The sequence below is a fragment of the Asterias rubens genome, chromosome 9 (assembly GCF_902459465.1).
Source record: "Asterias rubens chromosome 9, eAstRub1.3, whole genome shotgun sequence".
Classification (NCBI taxonomy): Eukaryota; Metazoa; Echinodermata; class Asteroidea; order Forcipulatida; family Asteriidae; genus Asterias; species Asterias rubens.
The window spans coordinates 18,116,609-18,140,371 of NC_047070.1; the positions used below are offsets into that span (position 1 = coordinate 18,116,609).

Below are 23,763 nucleotides of genomic sequence, written 5' to 3' on the forward strand. Positions count from 1 at the left end.
AACATCCATTACAATCACTGCCAGCAAAATGAAAATATTCTGAACTCCTTCCTCTTCAAAAAAACAAGAATCAGAATTCATTATGAATGGAAGCACCATGAAAGGCAACTATGATAAAATTGGGTCTCTTACACCACCATGCCTGGGTGTTATGCATGGGCCACTTTCATAGAGCTGCTGAAGCAGGAATAATTATTGTTTAAAAATTTTCTGCTAAGCAAAACGCAGCAGGATACCAGTAAAAAATTGTACATGTGACATTTTGGGGGGCTGGTCACCTTTTTATCCCAATAAAGCATAATTGTGTTTGGTTTAAGCAGCTCTGTGGTCTCTGGGCTCTGCACACGCTTTCTCCTGAAGACAAGCAGAGTATACTGTTCGAAAAGTCAAGACAAAAACCTTTCAGAGCCAACAGTCAGAGCCAACAGTCAGAGCCAAGAGAATTATAACATGGTTGTACCCGCAAGTTTACTGCTATTAATTGTTTATTCTCAGATCCACACTGCTGCCCTGGTGGAAAATAATCCTAACAGATGCTTTTGCAAGAATGCTATCTTACCCATTGGGGCTGATGTCTGTAATAATCGGGGTGCTGCAAATCCAGTAGGCGTAATAGAAACTGGAGTCGTCCTCCTCAACAGCCTTTGGAACGGTGCATGATGAGTGAACTGAGGCGTCGCCAGGACAACTTCCTGATGCTGCTGGTTCTGAAACAACTGTTATTTATCAAGATCCCCAACAAATTAATGTCAACAAAATGTTTCAATTTCCATGTTTCATTTATCTTTTATTTTATATTGTTACATTTGTTTTTATTAGTCTGAAATAAAGTGAAAAGTTATTGTTTACACAGAGCATATCAATGAAGATGAGCATATCAATGAAGATGAACACAAATTGTTTACAAGAAATTATACATGTAAAATTTACAAAAAGCAAAAATAGCGCTTTCATTTGTGAAAAATGGTTTGGATTTTTGAACAAAGAGAAATTGACTGGAGCGGGAGAATAAAGGTGAAAAGAAGACCAATAACAATCCTACCTGACATAGTGTCATGCAGAGCTTCAAATCCAGCGACTTCAACGACGAGTTTGTGGGTGGAAGATGTTGGTTCTTCCACTTTGATGGTTCCCTTCATATAGAGCTGACCATCTTCATCGACAGGTCCACTAGAGTAGTAGTAGGTACCAGGGGCGGAGAACTTGTAGGCAAAGATACCTTCACAATCAAGAACACAATTTCAAGGCGAGTTTAAAACAAGTGAATTAGGGTTGTACATCTGCGATCCTACATTAACGGAAAAAAGCCATGACTTCAACTTAGCATTTAACCGATCTATCGATTCTAAACTGATTTATGAGACATCATGCAAAAGGAGAATGTCAATATACTCTCAAGGGCCAATCAGGATTTGAAAAATAAAATGCTAAACCTTCCCATTTGAATAAAAAAGGTCACTCTCTTTGTAACCAGAGGTTATAAGGTCTATAGATGGAAACAAATCTTAGTATATCATGTGAATGAACAACTAGTTTGGTGAATGAACAGCTAATTCATGCGAATGAACAGCTAATTCATACAAATGAAAAGCTACTTAAAACAGCTGGAATGTTTTTTTATTCAGCCTTCTCCGTTTTCAGGTCCTGTACTAATCCACATGGGATTAAGATTATATTTCTCCCAAAGGATTTAGATCAGCCCTCACCTTCTGTTGAGCGTGCACCACTGATGAATCCTTGGCCATCGTAGTTCACAGCATCACTGTTGGCTGTCTGCATGACGGCGTATCCAATACCAGACACATGCTTCTGGACAGCCCACTGCCAGACCACTATGTCACCAGCTTTTACAGTCAAGACATTTGGGTTCCACTTGTAGCCAAGACCATACACTGAAATGAGAGCAAAATAGAGAGATCTATTATGTCATTCAACCTTTGCTTTGCTGTGCGCTTTCTGCCTCTCTCTCTTTAAATTTCTTTTACTCCAATATACGTGTGTTGTGTTGCCATTAGCAAAATAAAAACTCTGCTAGGGTCAAAACTTCAGACCATTAACTATTTGTTTGCATTTATACCACATGCCCTTTTGGTTGGTAAGCAGCTTGCAACTTCAGCTATTTTCTTGTGTATATTTTACTCCAATTTGTAAAATAAGGTTGAATATTGGCTTGTAAAAACTTACACTCGTGCTTTCCAAAGTTATCCACATGGTGAACCCGCTCCGAAGTGGTGGTTTCGCATATGATCTCGTCGTCCGCCACCGAGGTAACATCACATGCGAAGTCGTCCATACTGACGGCGACTTCACTAGCATTGGAGCCAAAGCCAACCCCAGTGAGAGTGACCACTGTGCCTCCTTGGAACGAGCCTTGGTCGGGAAACATTCCGCTCACTTCAAGCTCATATTTGAATTGGATTCCACTAGATAATAGAATCAAAAACAAGTATTTAAGTCATACAAGCATGTAATTCGCTCCTTGGGAAAATTATTCTTTTTAGCACAAGGGCTGACTTAGTTCTTCATAAGGATAATGGTTTAATATTTTTGTTGGGCTATTTTAATTACCTTTTACTGATTATCAAAGACGAACAAATCGGAAATTGGACTTAAGTAGACAAAATATCATAGCTCCCGAAAACCAAGCAAAACAGCAAGGGAAGGAAAAATACTTAAAAGAATGAATGTGGTTTAAACTTGTGTTAACAAAGCAAATAACAAGCATCCACTGCATGACATTGGGGCCAAGTGCACAATATTCAAATCAATTCTTAATATTTGTTTGCCTTTATTAAAACTCAATTCTTATTAACATAATAATTGACATACACAGAAGCGAAGCCTTGGTCGATAACCGTCAACTCAATGTAGTAAACACCTGGAGAATTGGCTGGTATGGTGCAATTGATCTCAGTATCTGTTTGAACTTCGACCTCACACACTGCACTCCCTATTTGGATCTCAGCACCGCTGTCTCCAAAACCACTACCAGAGATAACTAGAAGGTCTCCACCTGAAAATAGTCATGGGGGATTATTGTCTTCAAAGGGAGACTAGATATGATGAAAGCAGAAGTTCAGATAAATATTTAGACAGGGGAAATCAAATGTGATGAGAACAAATACAACTGGTCGTTTGTTGACTCGGTCATGTAAAATAAATCATTTATTTGTAAAGAGAACAATATATGCTTGAATGGTGTTACAACTTTTGGTTCAAAATTTGTGAGAGTAGAAACACCAAGAGATATAAGTTGAAACTGAGATACAGGGTTTTCTAAATAAAGTTGTTTGCAGAACATACCTCGCCACATTTTGTTTAATTGTAACCCCTGTTTGATGTTATTAATTGGGAAGAAAGATGTCAGTACAAAATAAAATACATGTAAATGCCACTGGTGGCCTGTTTTGGTCTTGTTTTCCATTGAATTGCTTTTGACAGACAACTCGTTTAACTTGATTGCATTACAGTTTAGAAAAAAGATAACAATTTCTAACTTACCATGAACGCTGGAGACATTTTGACTGATAGCAGTGATTGTCGGGGTCAGCGAGGGGTCAAAACTGAAGGAATCTTCCTCCGTGATTGAGTTATCATTCACCACAATGACCAGGTCTACTGTGATGGCTGAACGTCTCCTGCGACGAGATGTTGTCTTCAAAAAAAAAAAAGGATTACTTGATTCAGCTGGGAAATTTTTATTGTTATCATAGTTTTATTTCTCAGTCAATGCAAGGCTTCATGGATAAAAAGAGTCTAGCTGCTATATAATCACAGTGCTTTTATTATTACATACATGTACTTCTGGTAATGAAACCAAGGATGCCTCATAAGTGAACTTAATCACTGTTGCTTGCAAGCCTGAGGAAATCTGTAAATAAGAGTGATTGCCATGTGAGCCAGAAACACAGGGGCTAACCCCTACTCTTCCTTGATAAGTGTTATTGGTTCTTTTATGTCCAAGTTGTAGAAAAATGTATACAACCCTCAATAACAAGACACCAACCTGAGTATCCAATGAAATGACGCACTTGATCAGGTCATATGATGATTCCTTAATGAGGCATGGCAAACCTCCAACTGTGACGTTGACATTGGAAATATCCTCACTAAACCCATATCCTGTGATGTTTACTTTGGTGCCACCTGGAAAACAAAAGTTCAAAATAAATCTACTGTGAAATACAAAATCCTCTTTTTCTCTTAGAGTTTCTTTAGGGGTTATGACTTACTGAAAAATAATTAGCAGCCAACTATTTTACATGAGAGATACTTGCAAAAAATACTTATAGCCTGACCTATCAACCCTAGCAGAGTCTTTCTCAAAGGCTTAATGGCAACCTTCAAGAAAGACTCTACTAGGGTCGAATGTCACGCCATTAACTGTTTATACCATAGGTCCTTTTGGTTGCAGTTTGCAGCAGCTAAATATATTTTCCCTTAAGAAATACTTAATGAAAAAACATCAAATTTTTTGTATTATGAACAAGTTTGACAATGAGGAAGGGATGGATCCAAGATTGAAAGAAGGACAGCAGAATTTGTTGTTATTGTGTTACTTTTTAAAAATCTGTGTCTTACCTGCTTCGCTACCCACAGTTGGGCTGATATCAGTAACTCCCATTTCATATTGGAAAGTCAATGGTCCTGCAGAAATAAAATGAAATCAACACATTGATTTTGAAAAAGTGAAATATCAATAATCATATCTTGCTAAACTTGTTCACGTGCCAACAAGCTGATAGCGAACGGTTTAAATCCCTTCAGAAAAATAGGCCACCCAGTTTTCATAATAGGAAACTGGACTCTTGAGGGTGCTATTGTGACCTGTATTTTTGGGGTCGATATTTGCAAAGGAAACAAATTGACAATTAATGTGAAAACATGATTAATGTATCACTAATAACAATAAAATTAATAATAAGACTTGTCATGTGCACGTATCCACCCTGCTGGGTGTTCCAAGGCGCAGAAATAAATGAGAGGGTTAAAGTTCCAGGATTTGACTATGATTATGGTTCTACTTCACCTATTACTTCACTAAGTATTGCTTTCCAATGGACAGTCTATATGCAATACTAACAGGGAGATAACACAATGAAGCACAAATCTTGCTACAGGACCCTTCAGCCACACATGACCTTTTGCAGGTCATAAAAAAAAAGTGTTTCCAGGCTGGGCAAATGATAGCGTTAGTGAACTGAATTTCAGGAAAGACTCACCATTAGGGTACTCTGCAAAACCTTTTCCCTCCACTTCTACCAAGACATCAAACACGCCTACAACAGACTCGCCAACTGAACATGAGATTGACGTCTCGTTAGAAGACGTAACATCACACACTACGTCATTGATGGTGACGTTATTCTCAACAGAGTTGGCGCTGAACCCGGAACCAGTGAGAGTAATGATGGTGCTGTTGGTGGCAGAACCTTGTGATTTAAGAGAGTCAAAGCATTAGAGATTCTATAATTTTGTAAATTAATTTCATAATAAAAACTGCTTTTATAAAACTCAAGGAGCAAGTAGTTCAATTAACAATGATCAATTCCTTCAAAATGTTAATTGTATTAACTCAAAGAAATGTACATACTAAACAAACACATTGTTGGGTGCTTTAAAAACATATTTGCAAAGCAAAAACTAATCAGGATCTAAGTAAAAGTTCCAATAAATGCATGGTGTTTAAAATTGTTCTTTTAGGTGGGCTTTGCATCATACTTCCAGTATATTGTAATTCTTCCAGTTATTTTTGCTTTATATTCGGACAGGCCTTCTGACAAATCTCGACTTACCGGTTGATGGAGTTGATGAGAGTCCTTTGGGTGTGACATCATTGCTGTACTCAAAAGTGCATTGACCCCCAGAGCAGCTTGATGGGATTGAGTTAACGATAACCTCCACCTGTTATAAAGACATAAATAGTTTGGAAAATGCCATTCATATGATGTCTTTACACACTGGGACAAAAACAAATCATGAATATCTTTCCAAGTCAACAGTAGAATTTTGTAATGGGATACTAATGCTGTCTGGGGAGTTGAAGGATTTTGACTGATGCAGTAAATTACCTGGGGTGCACTGTGTGGGACTCTAAGGAATTCACCAGGGATGGGACCCATGAACAGCTGACCCTCAGCGTGACGTTCACTGTTGACACTCACTTCGTTGCCCGTTAATCTGCTACCATTAACCTGTAACCAAACACACAAGATACAATACAAATATCGTTATTGGCATCAGGTTGGGCTAGTGTAATCTTTGCCTGCCTTCCACCCCAATGGACCCAAGTTTAAATCCCATCTAGAACTACACAGAACCTTGCATTTGATTTAATGTCCAATTGTGTGGGTTTAAACAAATTTAGGAAAAATTGATATCCGGGTACTTAATTGGGTATTCAATTGTTAGATACTACAAATCTCTTTTTCTGATCAAATTGAAATAGTTTTGAAAGTGAGACAAATCTCAGTTTGTCACATTGGAAAAATTTGGCATGTTTGTCGAAGTAGCTCCACTGATCCTGTTCAACATCTATAAGTGCACAATTTTAAAGTATGCAGTACCATGGAACTGTGCCCTGGCAAAACCTACCTCCATCAGTGGTTGTCGTCCTCCTTTAGATGTCCACTCTACTTCCCAAGAGAAGCCGGCACACGTTCCTTCCCTGAAGACATCCAGTGAACCGATGTCCAGGTTGGCTTGCAGAAGTTCTTTCAGTTTGTCAGCAGTGGCCTGGGCAGAAACTGTAGACCAGAAAGATCATATAAATATGCAATTTGTGTGTACAATTTATAGCCACAAAATATTGCATTGTATGAATCCAATTGTTTGAATATGTGCAAGACACAGGTTTTCTAAAAGCACAGCAACCACAGCAGTGAATTGTGAAGACCTAAATCAAGATTGCTTCATTTGCAAAATCCACCTAGCATGAACCGAGGCCGAGTCAAAATTGCCGACTAAAGCTAGGGCTACTGCACCATCATGCATTGAGGTATAGGATCTCTTGGCAACACCGTTTGCAAAAGCTGTAGCAATAGCTGTAGACGCCAATCCGGAGCTTCTGACTATTTCTCACCTTCAAACACTTGGCCATCCATGCTGATGTCAAACGTTCCGCCGATTGGTGGCGTAGCGCTCACCGTGCGGGTGACAGAGATAGAAACGTCGTTTGGCCATGAAGCGCTCTCATACACCATGCTCTCACTATCGTTCACCTGGCTGGTGGCTCCCACAATACCAATGAGTGGGAAGTCATAGCCGCACTGTGCTGGCGTTAGGAGGATACCAAAGCTGTAGACCTGCTTGGTGACTGCAGCGTCTGTGACGAATATTCCGTTAGGTCTTGCAGCAGGTTGCTCACGTACATCTGTGTGAAAAACATAAAGTGTGGTCTGTTAACTTCGCTGCTTTTAAGATTTTCAATGACTTTGAAAAAGTCGGATAAGGTAAACTTGCTATATAGCCATTAGCCAGCCGTATGTTGACCTCTTGCACTGCAGGTTTTTTTCACTGGATTATTTCTCAGGAGTTTTCTAAAAGTGAAACTTTCTTCTTTGTCCTCTCCTATCTTGGTATTCTTGGCTGAAGTACATAGATCAAAATTCTCTCTTTTTCTGAGAGTCCTTAGCTTCACAACAAGAAGAAATTTAAATGAAACTTACATTCAGGTTTATTACTCCCGATGAAGAGATTGTCAATGTAGAAATCTTGTCCTTCGTCCCTGAAGAGTCGGATTCTTTCAATCATAAGTGGCGTGCCGCTAGCAGCTCGAGAAAACACCCAGGTTGTTTTTACCAGGGCTTCAAAGTCCACACAAGTGTAAGTCCAGCTAAAAGATCACACAACGACAAAGATACAATATAAGTTCATTTGAAAATCTCTGCTGTTATTGTATTTGATACCCACCTGTTGTACATGAAAGTAGAATGGGTGCAAGTGATTACACAAACACTAAAAAGACTTCAACAACCTTGGTTAACAAATCTATGTTCTTATGTGCAAGCTTCGAAATAACTCAACTGAAACTCTATTAATATGCCAAGCATATTAGGCCATACACAAACTAAATCATGTTTGTCTAAAGAAAGCATATAGGATATGACACAACCTCTACTCTCGCAGGTACCCATTTGTACCCCTGGATGATATTTAATATGTGTTTTATATACTGAAACATAGATCCTTGACACTTAAAAATTCCTACTTACTCTTCCGAAGCCACTAAATCCGAATCGGTGGCTGTCTGCCAATTGTTCCGTTCATTCAATTCTTCATCATACCAAAGGATTTTGAATTGGATGAAGTTCTTAATTGGGCCACGGTGACCAAAGCAAAGCTAAGGATTAAGAGAAAAGTAAAAATATCTTATTAGTGAGGTAAACATACTTTAAGACAGACAACATTCCTAATTGGGCCAGGACGACCAAAGCAAAGCTTTAAAGAGAAGTAAAAAATATCTTATGAGAGTGGTAAACGTATTCTAGGACAGACAACATTCGAAAAGACGGACTTAAACAAAAACTGCAATGAGTGATAGCTAAATTTCATTTACTTGTTTTCAGTCATAAGGAAATTGAGTTCAAACAAGATCATCATTATGTAGGAGGTCCGTTTTGTATAGCCGTTTGTTGCAGCATGGAGGTATGACAAAGCAACATCCCAAGCATGATGTCAAAGTATTGTCATTTTGTCGAATGCCGTCGACGGCAGAAGTGTTTCTAATTTTTCAAAACCTTGAGGTTTGGGCCTATGATTAATAAACGCATTACAAAAGTTTAAATAGCATTCATTTACCAACCTGTGGATTGTATCTAACATCATAAGGATCCACTGTCTTCGATGTTCCAGGTTTCAATGTTCGGTCAGCAAAGAAGATCTGAAAAGGGTTCTTGACCGACCAACGGTCACAGTATGGTTCTTCATCTTTGATGACCTCACCGTCTACAATACCTGTGGATTCCCCTTCATAGTCCTGAACATACTTTCCGCTGACGCTGCCAACTGTGCTGCACTTGACGCTGAACATGTCCAAGAGAGCACTTTGCATCTGGCGTAAACAAACAACATTTATGAAGTTATCTGTAAGTGAGATTCGCGGTGTGACAATGGGCATGAATCTCTTGTGAGTAGTGGTGGTGGATTGATAGATAACCCTACACTTTGGTTGTATTCCCATGATGCAAAGTTTCAAACCCTACTTATCACTTCTGTAGTTGTCCAACCTCCCTACAAAGGTGAATACTAAGTGCACAACTGGCATTGTAGATATTTTGAAAGATACTTTTTATCAAGGCGAGGTTCCACCACTCTTTCATTTCATTTATTATTTCACATGGTTGGAAAAACCAATTACAAAACGGGCGTTACAAAAACAAAATGATAAAATGGCTATACAAGACTGTACAAAGAAAAACCTGTTGACAGTACCCTCTGTAGGATTACCAAATACCGACTGAATCACATTTGTGTGGAACTTATTGTTTATATTGTGTCTCGTTTCATAACGTAATTACCTCTTCGGCTGTCGAGTCTGATGACAATTCAGATGACATGATGTCATCATAGACCAGACGGAAACTGCTTAGGGAGATTGGAGCAAAGGAGCTTACTCTTGTGATGGTCACTACATGGTCTGGGTCACCAAGACTGACCAAGAGCAATGGAAGATTCTCTGGAAATAACCACAAAAAGCCCAATCAGGTATATTGCATGGCGAGTTATCAATAAATATCAGACACAGGTACCACTCAATCTTATGAAAAATGTTCGCCCTTCCATTTATGTTTTACCTTCTGGAATGTGAAATACAACGAGGTATGTAGCCGAGAGTCCCTCATCCGTCTTGGTGACTGTCACATCTTCTGAGCCCGTTGCTAGATTCAGTGCAGACTGCAACTCTTCTGCAGAGGCCGTCAGATTGATGTTACCTAAAGAAAAAGATACATCAAATAATAAGCCACAAGGGAAACTGTGTAGGTAATTTTTATTTTTATTTGGGGCTGGAAAAAAAAATTGACAGGAGTGGGACTTGAACCAATGACCTGGATTAACCAGCTGAGCTATTAGCCAAGTTCAATACTTTAGTTAATACACTGATTTGTTGGTTAACTACCCCCAAAAAGTGGCACAAGGAAAGTGTAAGTGAATGTAATCTTTGTCGACAAACCTGTCACATAATCATAGAACTGCAATGTGTAGTGTCCACTAGTGTCGCATTCATCGCTGACATTGCTCGCTGTCGGGCAGGAAGGCATCTCAACATAGATCTCCTGGGTCTCATATGTAGCACCCTCTACAGTCAGAGTCTAGGAAAATAAGGCGGGAAGGAAACAAAAAGAATTCAAACATGAATCTTTGTTGGATGTTAGGAGATTCATGCTAACAAGATAATAATTAGAAAAATAAGAATAACTAGTTAATGTATTGCCAATTTACACTAACGCACCAATGAGCTTTACATTAGTGCCCTGGTCACGTTTATGGGCCATATTTCCTTTTAAATCTTTCTCAGATCCCTGGGGAGTATACAGCCCTGGGCTGTCGTTGTAATCTAAAGGCTTTTTCAAACACATTGTCAACCTCTACCCTCGCAGGAAGAGAAGCAAGAATAGATAAGCATCTTGCTTCAGACACAAGTTTCATGACCAGGATTTGATCCCACACTCCAATGACTTAACCATCAGAATTTGAAATTGGTACTCTAAACAGCTCGTTCATGACACCCTAAACGATAAAGATAGGAGATCAGCCCATTTCTAGGAAAACTTTTCCTTTTTGCATAATATATTGTACATAATCATTATAAATTTATTTTTGTGTGAACACTTTTAATGTTTATGACTTATGTCTTTTAAACACAATTCTACTCTTGGGCTTCGATGTATTTTATTTAACCAATAATAATAATATCAATAAGCTTTTGACCAATCAGGGTTGAGCATACCTGCTGCTCGAGCTCAACGGTGGACGATGTGACAATGTCTTGCACCTCATTGGTTGCGTCAGTTGTATTTGCATGGTTAAGTGGCACATCATAAAACACCACGCCCACTTCGATGGAGTCTCCCCCGGTATACTCTCGGTGACGAACTTCAAAGTAGTAGCTTATTATCGAATGAAAAAATAATCAAAAAAATTAATTGAATCCAGATTGGTATAAAGTGTTTCTATAATAATATGTGCCAGCACAAACCCCAAAACAATGGCATTAAGGGAAATTATACCTTTAGTTTTAGGAACTTCGTAAGCCCATATAAATGTAGATTTATACAATAAAACTAACCTGTGAAAATTTAATTTCTAGATGAGGCAGCATTTTTTTTTTTTAGAACAACAGACTTAAGTAGGAAAAATATTATGCCTGTTTAAAGACAAAATGAGGTCTACAAATGCATTCAAAGATTATAATTACTATTATTATTATTTTTGGGGGTGGGGGATGCAAAGTTGATGGTTACCACCCTGTGTAAAACTTTAAAGAAACCATCTCATACCTTTGATTTCCAATGAGGTTTATTCTCTCTGAGACCTGGCTGTTTTTTGAGCGCCAATTTGGAGTGTAGCTATCATGGTAGGCAATCTTTGTCTACCAAAAGAAGATCAAGATTAAATAGTATGAGTGAATGCATTCTATGATAAAAAAATATTGTTATTAGGAATATGGAGTGATGTAATACAGGTGTATTCAGCCTTTGGGTTTTGACTGGATCTTTGGCTGTAGAAACGCCTCTTGAGTGCAGTTCTTGTTTCACCTATACAGATTCATGGTGGTGTAAGTGACATGATCCCTCATCTTATGGGGGGGGGGGAGGGGATAGCACAGAATCATCACTTCTTTCAATTGGAGATTACTCAACGGTTATCCATGTAAACTACTTTTCTCAAATAAAAACAGTTCATCAAATCAAACACACATCAAAGAGAGCAACCCATTCCATGAGAGGAAATTTGCCTACCAGATTAGAAGGCCCTAGTAAAGAACCCCACAACTCTCCGACGTCGTCACCCCGAACTAAGAACTCGTACTCTCCCGTGCGAGGCGGAACAAAGAAACCGGTGAGACGAGAGATGAAGTTGTCTTCTTCACCAAAGAGGTGCTGGGCCGGGGAGCTACCATCTAGCACAAAGGTGTGGTTGTAGTCAGTGGCATTTGTGTCCCACTCTGCATCAGCGACCCTGTTAAAAAATGATGAGGGAATTAATGTGAGGGATGAGCGAATGAAAGGAACTTTTGAAAGTCAAAGCTGCACCTTCTGATTCTCTTTAACTTTTACCAGTAATAGTAATAGTACTACTAATAATAACTAGTTCTTATATAGCACATTTTACAATAACATATCAATATGCTTTGCATAAGTGCCCCGGACATTGAGCCAATAACATTCCTGGGGAGTATATAGCAACGGCTGCCGTGGCTGCCGTTTCAACCTCTCCAATAGCAAGTACCCATTTATATCCCGGACTGTATTTAATGTCTGTATTATGTAACTCAAACATAGATCCTTGACACTTAGGAAATTATTTGCAGTAAACGCAAAACAGACATAGAAACTCATCAACAGTGTCTTAAATAAATACCATACAATATAGTTCTGTTCACTTAATATGAATATCATATTTTGGAGAAAGAACTTTAAAATAAAATCATGAGTTCTGAGTCTGGTGCTCTTAACAGCTCGGTTACAACACGCCTTGGTAAGAAATGAGTAACTTACGATACTGCAGAGTCCTTCCAGACCTCATACAGCAAGCCCCTCTCTCCAGGGAAGAGTGCCTTGGTAGAGGGGGCTGCTCCAGTCACGCAAAGTATCGCTGTAGAGCTAATGTTGAAAATCTCACAAGGGACACCTATGTAAAGATATAAAGGCATGAGTCAGTGCAGGAAGTCAGTTTTGGAAGAGTAAATTAATTCCTTTCTTCTAGTTTAAAAATGATATACATTCAACCATCCATTCTAGAAATTCATTTCAGGGAAAATAGTGAATAATGGTTTACATAGAGTTTAATGTAAAAATACAGTTTATTTTATTTCATTTATTAGTAAACTTAGTCACTGTACTAGCCAAAAACCTCAAGGAAAAAAGACAATGAAGGCAGTTTCAGCTGTGAAAGAAAAACCCTAGAGAATTATTCTAGGGAAAACCCACGCACTCAGGTAGGGACTGAAAGCCAAATCTTTGTGATTCACATGTGGAGTTTGTTTTCATAGAAATCGGGCATGTGCTGATTATCCCGTGTTTAATACACATCGGCTAATGGGTAAATAAAAATATTAAGCAATTTGTATTTCAAATTTATTCAACCAAAAAACAAAATGCTGACAAGCGGAAGCAACACTTGTAACCCACTGAATAGAAAACACACAAAACAAGTTTTTGTTGTCACAAACGCAATACCAACAATATTTAACATTGAAAAAAAGAAAATAAATTCTTTCTTTCAAGGATAAAATAATTGAGTTCCAGTGTCAATGAGTATTATAAATGCCTTTTATTAATTAGTCCTTGAAAGTGAGATATGGGTATTCTATCATCAACAATTGAGAAGTTGTCAATGTACTTTTTATTGTCCCTTTACCTAGGCGACGTATCAACAAGTGTAAACACAATGGTAGCCTACCAACATATGGATAATTCACTTTCCTGTTATATTGATTTTTACCTGCTGTATTACTAACAAAACTTCTATATGTATAAAAATGGGGACAGTTTGCAGTTATACAGAATCAACAATGGGCAATGCTATGCATGAGTTAAAAAGATATTGTTGAGAAAAATGCTGGTCATTCAAATATGCGCGGTGAACTCCAGATAATGTACATTGTCTCGTTACTATGGCGAGGTATCAACAAATATGATGACTGATACCGATCAACGGTTTTGGTTGGTTTAAATGCAATAGAGAAGGACAATAAAAACAACTGTAGTAAATTTACAACACAATAAGGTTGATGTTTCATAAGTAATGACCACAAGTGGATACTTGACAGAAACAGAAAAGACTGACAACCTTTTAACCTCATGGGCAGCAATTAAAATCAGACCTTGACCTTGGCTTTGAGAGTCTCTTTGCAGGAACGGTTGCAGACTTGATTTGAAAGGATTGTATAAATATTTTAAAGGGATGAGATTTTACAGATAAACAAATTCATGAAAATGGCTTGCAGGCCTGGGTTCTCCCTATATTCTAGTTACAGACCCCCCAGATGTTGCAATTCAGGAGGTTTACAGACTATCTGCCAGTTATCTGCATCACCACAAATACATTTTAGAGACTTTACAGCCTCTTACAGAACGCAGTTCAAATAAATTCTTGACTTTTAATAAAAGTTCAAACTAATTAAAGGGGGATCGGTGAATTCTTACCTCCAACACGTACAATGGTGGCAGACTCGTCAAAGAACTGGCCGGTGATGGTCAAAATCGTACCTCCTTGCGTGCTACCGACTTTGGGTTCAACATCCAAAACATCTACAGGTGGACAAAATTGGGAAGTGAAAAATGAGTGTCTCATATTAAAGTGGTCATTTGCAAATGCAAATAGCCATCTAGTATTTGAATACTTTTGTACTTATTGATTTCCCCAAAATACCATGCCTATCATTATTGAATATCCACGCAAATTATTTTAAGAACCAAGTGTAATAAATGTAATAATTACATCCTGAATAAATAAATATTACAGTGTTATAGGTGGAGGATAAAGTTTAAATTAATACTCATTAAAAGAATCATTAAAAAATACAATTATAATAGTTAGTATAATAACTTATTTTTCTGAATATGCTAAACTCAAATGATGTTTCCCCTGATGTAAATTAAACATCTATTATAAATAAGTTTTCCCCAGGAATCAATTATGCCTTACTTTGCAGTTTTTGTTCGTCTGGCGCTTAGCATATTTTAGATACTAAGCAACTCTGTGAAAAAGTGCCTTGGGATTTGAAATTTAACCCTGGTAGTCAGGCATTATTATCAGTTAAATACCCTGTAAACAAAACAGCATCTTGAAGACAAAAAATAAGAGGAAGTAATTTTCTTGTGTTGTTGGGCATGTTATGGGATCGCCACAGCACATTTGCCATGAAGGCTACACTTTGTGTCCAATGATCCTGTCTTCACTTCTAACAATAAACCACCCATCGGTTCTCCAATAGTACATCCTTGCCACTATCAAAGAGACACAAAGAGTACAAGGTGAGGTCTCAATTCTGCCTCACTTGTTCATTGTGGGTGTTTCAGTTGTGACAGGCATGTCTTTCTGAAACTTGGACATTTTTTCAAGGAAATAATTGATCCTTAAATTACCGGACAACAAATTCTATGTGAATGTGATCGCACATGATCAAATTCAAAAGAATGCAGTTAACAAAAACTGGTCTTATGTAAGACCGAAACAACCTTCATTAAAATTCAGGCATGATATTGTGTTTGTATTGTGTTTTAGAAATGAATAACCGATAACACCTCAAGTTTATTTTCGATTTTAACTGATAAATGCATGTACCTTTCAATTATGTTGATTATTGAAGTATAACCCAACAGGCAAATAAATCTTATATCTTAGTGCTTGTTCCATAGAAACAGCCTATATTTGAAGCATGTTCTTACATTTTAATTCAGCCTTTCAATCTTTAATGACAACAACAAATTTATAACTTTCCATCTACAAGTTCCCTTTAAAGAATATGTAGAATCAATGTTTTTTTTTATACCAACGTTGTATATCAACTAATTTTCAATGTGTGACAAAACAGAAGCACTCTGCCCGCTGCAGCACTCTATCAAGTGAATTCCAAACGTACTTAAAAGAATCACTTGTCACCAACAAATCAATTCACATCAAGAAGTGAACAGAAAGAGAAAGGAAACGCTAAGACAAAAATCAATTATCATGGCATCTTGGAGCCTAGGGATGCCCTGTCTGATTCTTAAGACTTATTGATTAGCCTACTCAAGTACCTCCTGTTACAAAACAATTGACTATAACTGTTACCTTTTAGCACTAGTTTGTGTGCACTAAGTATTAACGTATATATATAGTGATGTGTTGACTTAGTGGATAGGTGCCTGAAGCTGGAGATATGAACACAGTAGGAGAGTAAAGAACAGCAATGCCGTTATGGTCGCCAGCCGATCAAATGCGGTGCATTTTGACAGTTACTATTACCATAGAACTATGTTTTACTTACAATACTTTGTTTATAACTTGGCTTTAAAATGGTTAGGAAATAGAGGAACAGTCAACAGGGTTTTATTTACAGAATACAGCATAAACTTTTTTTTTTTTTTTTTTACTGATGATTCTTTTTAATGCTCTACAAATGTACACTGTAACAATAAAAATAACCGTTGAATGATGACATTTGTAAAAAAAAAAGACTTAAAGTGATTTTCGAGATACTGCCAAAATGTTGAGGTGGCAGGTTATATCCAGGAAGGAAGAATATCTGTAATTGGAATACACAATCTGAGTAATGTTTCTTACATTGAATTCGTCATGTAATTCCGTTCCAGTTAACATTTGAACCACCAACTCTATGTCTTGTAGACACCCTGACCCTATGCCCCAAATTCAAGCACTGAACAGCTGAACAAATTTTGAGGTGTGCCCTCTTTCTTTTATATTAAAAGTCCACACAAACTGTACACTGTGATGTGATCCCCAAGCGAGATTTTATGTTTTCAAGGGTCCATGATCACTGGCTACTTGGTAAATATTATGAGGTTAAATTGCTATATAGTGACCATCTTCCATTTTGACACCTGGGAAATTTCTATTGTTGAATCTTGTTTAACACCTCTTAACAAGATTAATGTTTGGCAAACATTGATTAGAAAATGGTCATGAAAGGCAATAAAAACTTTAACAACAAGGTCAACAAATCACTTGATAAGTTATCAACACGATTACACAGAGAGTTTCTTTGTTTAAATTATCAAGATAAAATTGATGTTGCATAGAGTACTAGGGTCTTTTTGGTTTATTAGCAGTTGGTTGGTAGGCAACAGCTTAATTTGTTCCAAGATTATAAACAATCTAATAGATATAATCAATCACCTCTATGCTGAGCAACTAATTGGAGGTTTTGTTTTAAGAGATTATTCAATCATATTTGTGGTTTAAATTTATTTTAAGGCCTTTTCACACTATGTCTCTTATCCCCGTGGAACACAGCCCTGGGGAGGCTAACCCAGGACATGGACAGCTAGTCCATGGGGTATATGCCCAGGTAGATCAGGGGTAAAGCTATTCAAGTGTGAAAGGGCTAGCCGTTATTTCCCGGGCTGCCACCAGAGAATAAAGTAAGGGGTAAAGTTCTTGGTAAAAGTTAAAAAGTTTTGGTATTGCCTTTTCCAAAGCATAGAGACGTTAAAGCTGTACTGATACTGAAACTGACAAATTCTTGGTGACAAACATGAAACAGATTCATAAGCTCTCAGAAGAAGAGAGAACTCTTGAACTATTAGCAGTGCTTTAAAAAGGGAAACACACTTACCAGCATGGGATTGAAAGTGGTACAGTTTACTCTTGCCACTAACAAGAAGGGCGTCTTTGTCAGTCCAAGAACGGCCATACTCATCAGAGATAAGAAAAGCAATTCTTTGAGAAGCTGTGAACAAGAAATTTAAAAATTAGAAGCTCAGTTCAAGATATCTCAGAATGTAGACTTTGTAAAGTAAAGTGGTGTTTTTTAAACCCACAATTGATTTTAAATGTATGAGGAAACTGCTTTCATACTTGGTTCCATAAAACAGCAAACAAAAAAGAATACCACAAAACGGGTTTTAATTTGGGAGAAGCAAAATGACGAAGGGTTCTAAACCAAAATTGTTTACTTGAAAAGTTAAGATGTCTCAGTCAAGTTTGGGTCTTGCCTTACACTCAGTCCAGTGTGAACACATTGGGATTTCTAAAACTAATATTTCCTCCATACTTTCTCTTCACAGGTACTTGCAAGGACTTCTTGAGGGCTCCTTGGTTTCAGCCAGAAATATTTGCAATATTATTATTAATAATAACCGCAAGTAAATCAGTATTTACTTTGCAATTTAGCTTTGAGTCCTTCTCTCAAAACCGTTATTGTTAATGCGTACTTGGCACATTAAAGGCCCCACACATGGTGCTTCATTTCACGGTTGGTTGAAATCTTCAGTTGTCATAACAAAATGCTTTTATTGTATATCTAGTAAGTTCCATAAGCGCTGAACTTGCACACCAGGTATTTTTTTCCTTTTGAGCCGCATGACTGCTTACAGTGACTATCAGTGTGTAATGAATCAGGTTATCAAGTTGTAGGATTGTCAATGCTACACAATGATGGAGTTTGAATCCGCCTGACTAAGTCCAATGATCCAAACCACTTGGTGCTTGATAAGTAGCATGGTGCAGGCCTGTATGCTTCGCTTTTGAAAGAGCAAGGGCATCGAGGCATTTTCTTCTCGGTTAAGAGTCACCCTGTAGGGGAAACTGGAGCATTTCAAGCACCACCAAGGCATTGACCAGGGGGCAAGGAGGCAATTGCTTTCATGAAGTATCAGGTCGATGGTGTACCCCCTCCACATAATGTCATGATGTACGTGTTATGTGAATCTCATGATTTTTAGAGGGGGAAATAGAGGAAAAGAGTGTGCTCAAGTTTTAGATCTTTTTTGGGACCACCTTTTGGCACTTATTTGGTAGGGAAAGTCTGTGGGAATGTGCAAGATTTATTGCATTGTGGAACGATGTGACCGGGTTACATGCTCATTCAGAATGTGTTGCTATGATGTTAGAATACATCATGGTCAGTTTGGTGTTTGTTCCTTTGATAAAAATGCGTCATTGATTTGTAACTCGACTGGGCCGATAAACGGTAGGAATAGTGAATAAGGTTAAATATGCAGGGCATTTAAAACCAACCCCAAACACCTATATTATAATGAAAGAGTATTCTAAGGAGTAACTGTAGTGGTTCTGGGTGGAAAGATAAACAATTGTACTTTTTACATGGCTTTTGTAGATGTCATTCAGATGTCAGTGTCACATGTAGAAATCTTCTAAGCAGGCATTACCCACCTTTTCCACTCTACAAATTTGAGTTCTTGATAACTTAAAGGGGAACTTTGTATTCCGCTTGCAACTTAGTTAATTCGACTGTAGGCCCACATATCAATGAAAATAAAACAGCAACCACCTAATATAAGCAATTTCAGTCATCTCACATATGAATTTGTTTTTCTTCAAATATTAATAAAAGATTCACAATACTAACCGACAAATGTTCCTTTGGGAACACACTCAATGGTTCCATCCGTGGAATCCACGCTATCCAAGGAGATATTGTACCTTTTAGAAAAGGAGCAAGAAAAATGCAAGGATGAACCATAGAAGTACACATACTGAGGGATTTAATAATAAATTATAAAATAATCATAATAAATATAATATAACAATAAGACCTGTAATGTGCACATTATTCAGATCACATTCCCCAGTTAGTTACCATAATGATTGGTATTATAGGGACATGTAGTGAAAGGTAGGGAGAAACATTACTTGGTAGCTCAAGGCTAGCCGTTGTCTAGCTAGTCTCTATACTATTTACTTTAAAAAAAAATAAAGTATAATTTAATTAAATTATTCAATTTGAATTTCTGACAACATAATAAATCATGAATAATGAATTTACTTACAACTCATCAGTTTCTGGATCAAATGGGTCACACTGGTAGTTTCCCCAATAAATTCTGGAATACAATTTCAAACAACAAACAATTACAAAAGGAATACTACTACTTGTACTAGTGTCGAAGACAACTGTGTATACTAATTGTAGTACAATACGCTACGTGTGTGTACAGCGGACGTGTCATATGCGGTTACAGTTACACTGCATGCTACGCGCTGGCTGGGTGGAATTCTGGAAAAACTAACTGAACTAGACAGACTGGAAATACGTTCACACCATCACGATCCCATGACTTAGCAATATCAAACAACACTTCAATGTATAAAGATGTTAAATTTATACTTGGAACCCGGGATATCCCTGCAGAAAAGTAGTTAACCGTGATGTATTTATTCACTAACACTGCCGTCTTTTTGCATACAGGGCGCTGCCATTTTAAGTGAAATGCAGTGTGGGATTGAACAAACACGCTGCGTCGTCTGCTAGATCTCAGTAACGGCAACTCACTTTCAAGTTCCAGAGGTTAGGCGGCCTACTCTACTAAGATTTATCTCACAGACTAACAAACTTTGACAATTGTTGTGTAGTTTATTTTGAAGACAAACAACAACAAGATGTTATATTCTGTTATATGTGTCTGTTTGTTTCTTTGAGTAAAAATTGTGGGGGCCTCGGGCGTAAACTGCTGTAGGGTCCAATAACTTTCGGTGCACATCAAAAGACCAACTTTAGGTGGTGTGTAGTTTATTCTATTGTCATAGATTATTATGTCATCTTTGTTTTATTTAAACCATACCTGAGAATCTGTTTTTTGTTTTCATATTCATCGTCTTCGTCTTCCAGTGCTTTACTCGGATCATAAACATCGGTTATGATTCTGCCATCAATCACAACATGTGTTCCTGTTATCATAAAAGTGTCGTAAACCAATTGGTGAAAATATAAGATATCATTGGCAGCGAAAGGTGCTTTGTCATGCTTTCAAGGCAACGACTGATCAGGCAAATATCTAGGAACTTGTTGGCCTTGAGTCGCATTTCAGTTATATAACTCTAAAACTCTACGGCCAATGACATGATTTAGTAGTCAAGGTTTCATAGTTGCGGGACACCAAGTTGATCCACCCAAGAGAAAACCCATATACAATGGGAAGTAAAGAAAGCTAGACCAATCTACAGGTTGTTGATATTATCGTAAGTGAGCAAAACGTGCCCGAGAATTTTCGTTTTCAAACCACCAAACTCATTCGAGTGTTTTTTATAGGCGTCCACAAACAAACGGTTATGTGATATATGAGCGTCTATTGAATTATAATAAAATCAAATTTTCTGTTAATTAATAATTATCAATGAAGGGTACAGACTCAAAATTAAACGGAATCATACCTGGCAACCCACTGGGGGGAGTGATGGAATTGATGGTTGGAGTGTTGCCGTTGTTATACTGTTGTGAATATAAAATAGACAGAAAGAAAGCAAAATGAGAAGTCTTCCGTTTCTTTTCCCCATGGGGATATCGGTGTCTTAAATTTTTTCTGAGCATTTGTGATAGCCAAGTCTATCCTACCGTTTAACAAAAAACACTTTTTTTAATGTTAAGTTCACCGAAAAAAAGTAAAACACCACATTTTGTAAAAAGGGCCCACGTTTTTGATAATCACAATTAATAATTGGTAACTTTATTGAAGGCCTATAATACAACAGCCTTTAGTTTTAATGTAAACTTGTTCAGCCTCTATGGGCGCTTTTAGTCGAATCATTTTACAATAAACCATATAATATAGGCCTATGAGAACCTATGTTACCATGATTTTGAATTCAGACTTGATTCATTTTTGCTTGTTATAACAATTTTTTAGAGAGGTCACTGACACTTCTGAGGTTTATCACTGTTACAACACAAATTACCTCTTCAATACTGCCGTCTTAATGCAACATTGAGTCTTAACTCAAGCGTAAACTAAATTGCAATTAATATCAAGGACGTAGGTGTTTTAATCTTGTTTTGTTGTGACACTGCCATAGCAACCGTAAAACGAGCACCTGCCGAAGTTATATAATTCATGGCATTACAAGTTCAAGGTATTTTCAGGCAAGTTCACCTGCGCGAACGTGTATGCGCAGTGTTTACAGGGCAGTTGGACCATCAGACGACCACCAACAGGAAAGAGACACATTTGTACTGCCGTTAACGGACATTTATTCAAACCGTAAACGTCCAAGGGCCGTTTAGGTGCTGTGTATTTCAACGCAACTTATTTTCTTTAAACTCTGTTGCATTTTGATGGAACTTATTTACCCAAAACTCTGTAAAACGCATCTTTGTTAAAGGTATAGTAGGCCTATTTTGTATAATAATAATAATAGGACTTGTAATGCGCACATATCCACCATGCTGGGTGTTCAAGGCGCAGTAAAACCAAAAAAACACAAAACAAAAACAAAACGTAATACAAAGAAAAAAACAGACACAACAAAATTAATCCTTGAAAACCTGTGACATAAGATAAGTTTTTAGAAGAGACTTGAATTTTGCGGTACAAAGACAAGATCGAAGATTAAGTGGTAGAGAGTTCCAGATGCGTGGCGCGGCTGAAGAAAAATGTGAAAGCATGACATTTTATTCAAAGATGAATTAGATTTATTAAAAGACACATTGTGCCTACTTTGTATTTGCAGTTGCAGTAAGACTCCACTGGCACGCCATCTACGATGACGTAAATACTGTATTCTCCCTCTTCACCCACAGACCTGTGAACAAAAGAACAAAAGACAATACGGCATGACTATTATAGTAAACTCTCAATGTGTAAAAAGTCACATTTATTTTGAAACCCTTCAAAACATGCAGCCATCACAGTTTAATTAAATTTAATTTCGGCGGAAGCGGAAGCCAATGACTCCTAGAAAAGCGAATTTTATCGCCATACTAGCCAAGAAACCCCACGAGAGAATAACATAAAGGACGTTTCCGTTTAAGATATTTGAGGAAACCCAAGGTAGTTTTATTAAAGATGAACCCCACACAGTCAGGTAGGGTCTGAAAACCCAATCCACATAGTGCTCCCGCCGCGGCGTGAGTCGCACGGGGGTCTATAGGTGGAAGGTCAGGAAAGATACAATCAACCCGAGTACCCAAACCATCGTAATTTGAATAACATCACAATACTTAGTGTGAAGTAGTAGAGAGATTTGTTCAAACAGCGTATCCAGCCGTTCAGTTTTTAATGTTTTTTTTAATTAAGTTTTTAATGTTTATGTTTATTTTTACCCATCTTGTTGTTTTTCTAATTAAAATTTGTTAAACCATTTTTCTCTGTATAAGTACACTCGCAAGTAATGTTTTTCATTATTCTCATTTTAAAGACACATAACCACAATGTAAAACAGCCGTTGTGCTGATATTATGTATCCTGTATACAGATCTTGAAATAAATAAATTTTATAAACACAAATGTATAGTTTAGACGTTACCTCGTGTCGCAAACAATCTTCTCCTTGTTGCTGTAGTAAGGTAAAACATCGCACTCGATGGTGTTGAACTCGGTTCTTAGGTACACCAAGTTACCTTTGTCTTCATTGCCGCCTCCAAAACTAAAGGGATCCGGAGAAAATTCTGGGAACCGAAACATAATTTGTGTTTGGCTAATTCGGGAAAAAATAGGAAGGAACACACCAAAAAGCAATAATAACATCATGACGATGGGGTTGTTATAAACTGTTGGAAAGCAACATGTGTGGCTGGGGATTGTTCATTTGTTGTCCAATCCAGCGATGAATGGATGACATCATGATATCATGACGGTTTACTTGAAAATATAAAAATACATGTTTATGATCGATGTAAACATGGAAATAAAGTACATCTATTGAACCAATAAAATGACAGAAAACTTTATGAAAATACATCACTAAAACACGGATCACTGGTAGTGCTATCGGGCTATCTTACTTTTGTTTGCATTCTTAAAGGTATAGGCAAATCGGCAACTGCCGCGGGAGGATATAATTATAAACACTAACAGCCAATCTCTCTCATTACAACATTGGTTTAACATCCATGATTAGGAACTGCACGAATCAAGAAAT

At 37.5% G+C, this 23,763-nt stretch overlaps 1 protein-coding gene across 1 annotated transcript in view; it reads right to left on the bottom strand.

The window, feature by feature from the left end:
• LOC117294637 (fibrocystin-L-like) overlaps window positions 1-23,763 on the bottom strand; it is a 59,612-nt gene that overhangs the window by 24,959 nt on the left and 10,890 nt on the right. Inside the window, exons 3-33 of the mRNA XM_033777137.1 lie at window positions 23,149-23,290; window positions 22,341-22,425; window positions 21,061-21,118; window positions 20,472-20,577; window positions 19,680-19,733; window positions 19,259-19,332; window positions 17,504-17,617; window positions 14,370-14,474; window positions 12,720-12,852; window positions 11,961-12,180; window positions 11,499-11,590; window positions 10,949-11,108; window positions 10,172-10,310; window positions 9,795-9,932; window positions 9,519-9,676; window positions 8,804-9,052; window positions 8,214-8,341; window positions 7,668-7,834; window positions 7,082-7,372; window positions 6,595-6,746; window positions 6,072-6,194; window positions 5,796-5,904; window positions 5,223-5,432; window positions 4,582-4,647; window positions 4,007-4,146; window positions 3,502-3,655; window positions 2,830-3,013; window positions 2,185-2,423; window positions 1,707-1,892; window positions 1,043-1,219; window positions 560-716 (exon numbers count right to left, since the gene is read on the bottom strand). Coding sequence (XP_033633028.1) covers window positions 560-716; window positions 1,043-1,219; window positions 1,707-1,892; window positions 2,185-2,423; window positions 2,830-3,013; window positions 3,502-3,655; window positions 4,007-4,146; window positions 4,582-4,647; window positions 5,223-5,432; window positions 5,796-5,904; window positions 6,072-6,194; window positions 6,595-6,746; window positions 7,082-7,372; window positions 7,668-7,834; window positions 8,214-8,341; window positions 8,804-9,052; window positions 9,519-9,676; window positions 9,795-9,932; window positions 10,172-10,310; window positions 10,949-11,108; window positions 11,499-11,590; window positions 11,961-12,180; window positions 12,720-12,852; window positions 14,370-14,474; window positions 17,504-17,617; window positions 19,259-19,332; window positions 19,680-19,733; window positions 20,472-20,577; window positions 21,061-21,118; window positions 22,341-22,425; window positions 23,149-23,290 — 4,510 coding nt within the window. The remainder of the gene's footprint in view (window positions 1-559; window positions 717-1,042; window positions 1,220-1,706; window positions 1,893-2,184; window positions 2,424-2,829; window positions 3,014-3,501; window positions 3,656-4,006; window positions 4,147-4,581; window positions 4,648-5,222; window positions 5,433-5,795; window positions 5,905-6,071; window positions 6,195-6,594; window positions 6,747-7,081; window positions 7,373-7,667; window positions 7,835-8,213; window positions 8,342-8,803; window positions 9,053-9,518; window positions 9,677-9,794; window positions 9,933-10,171; window positions 10,311-10,948; window positions 11,109-11,498; window positions 11,591-11,960; window positions 12,181-12,719; window positions 12,853-14,369; window positions 14,475-17,503; window positions 17,618-19,258; window positions 19,333-19,679; window positions 19,734-20,471; window positions 20,578-21,060; window positions 21,119-22,340; window positions 22,426-23,148; window positions 23,291-23,763) is intronic.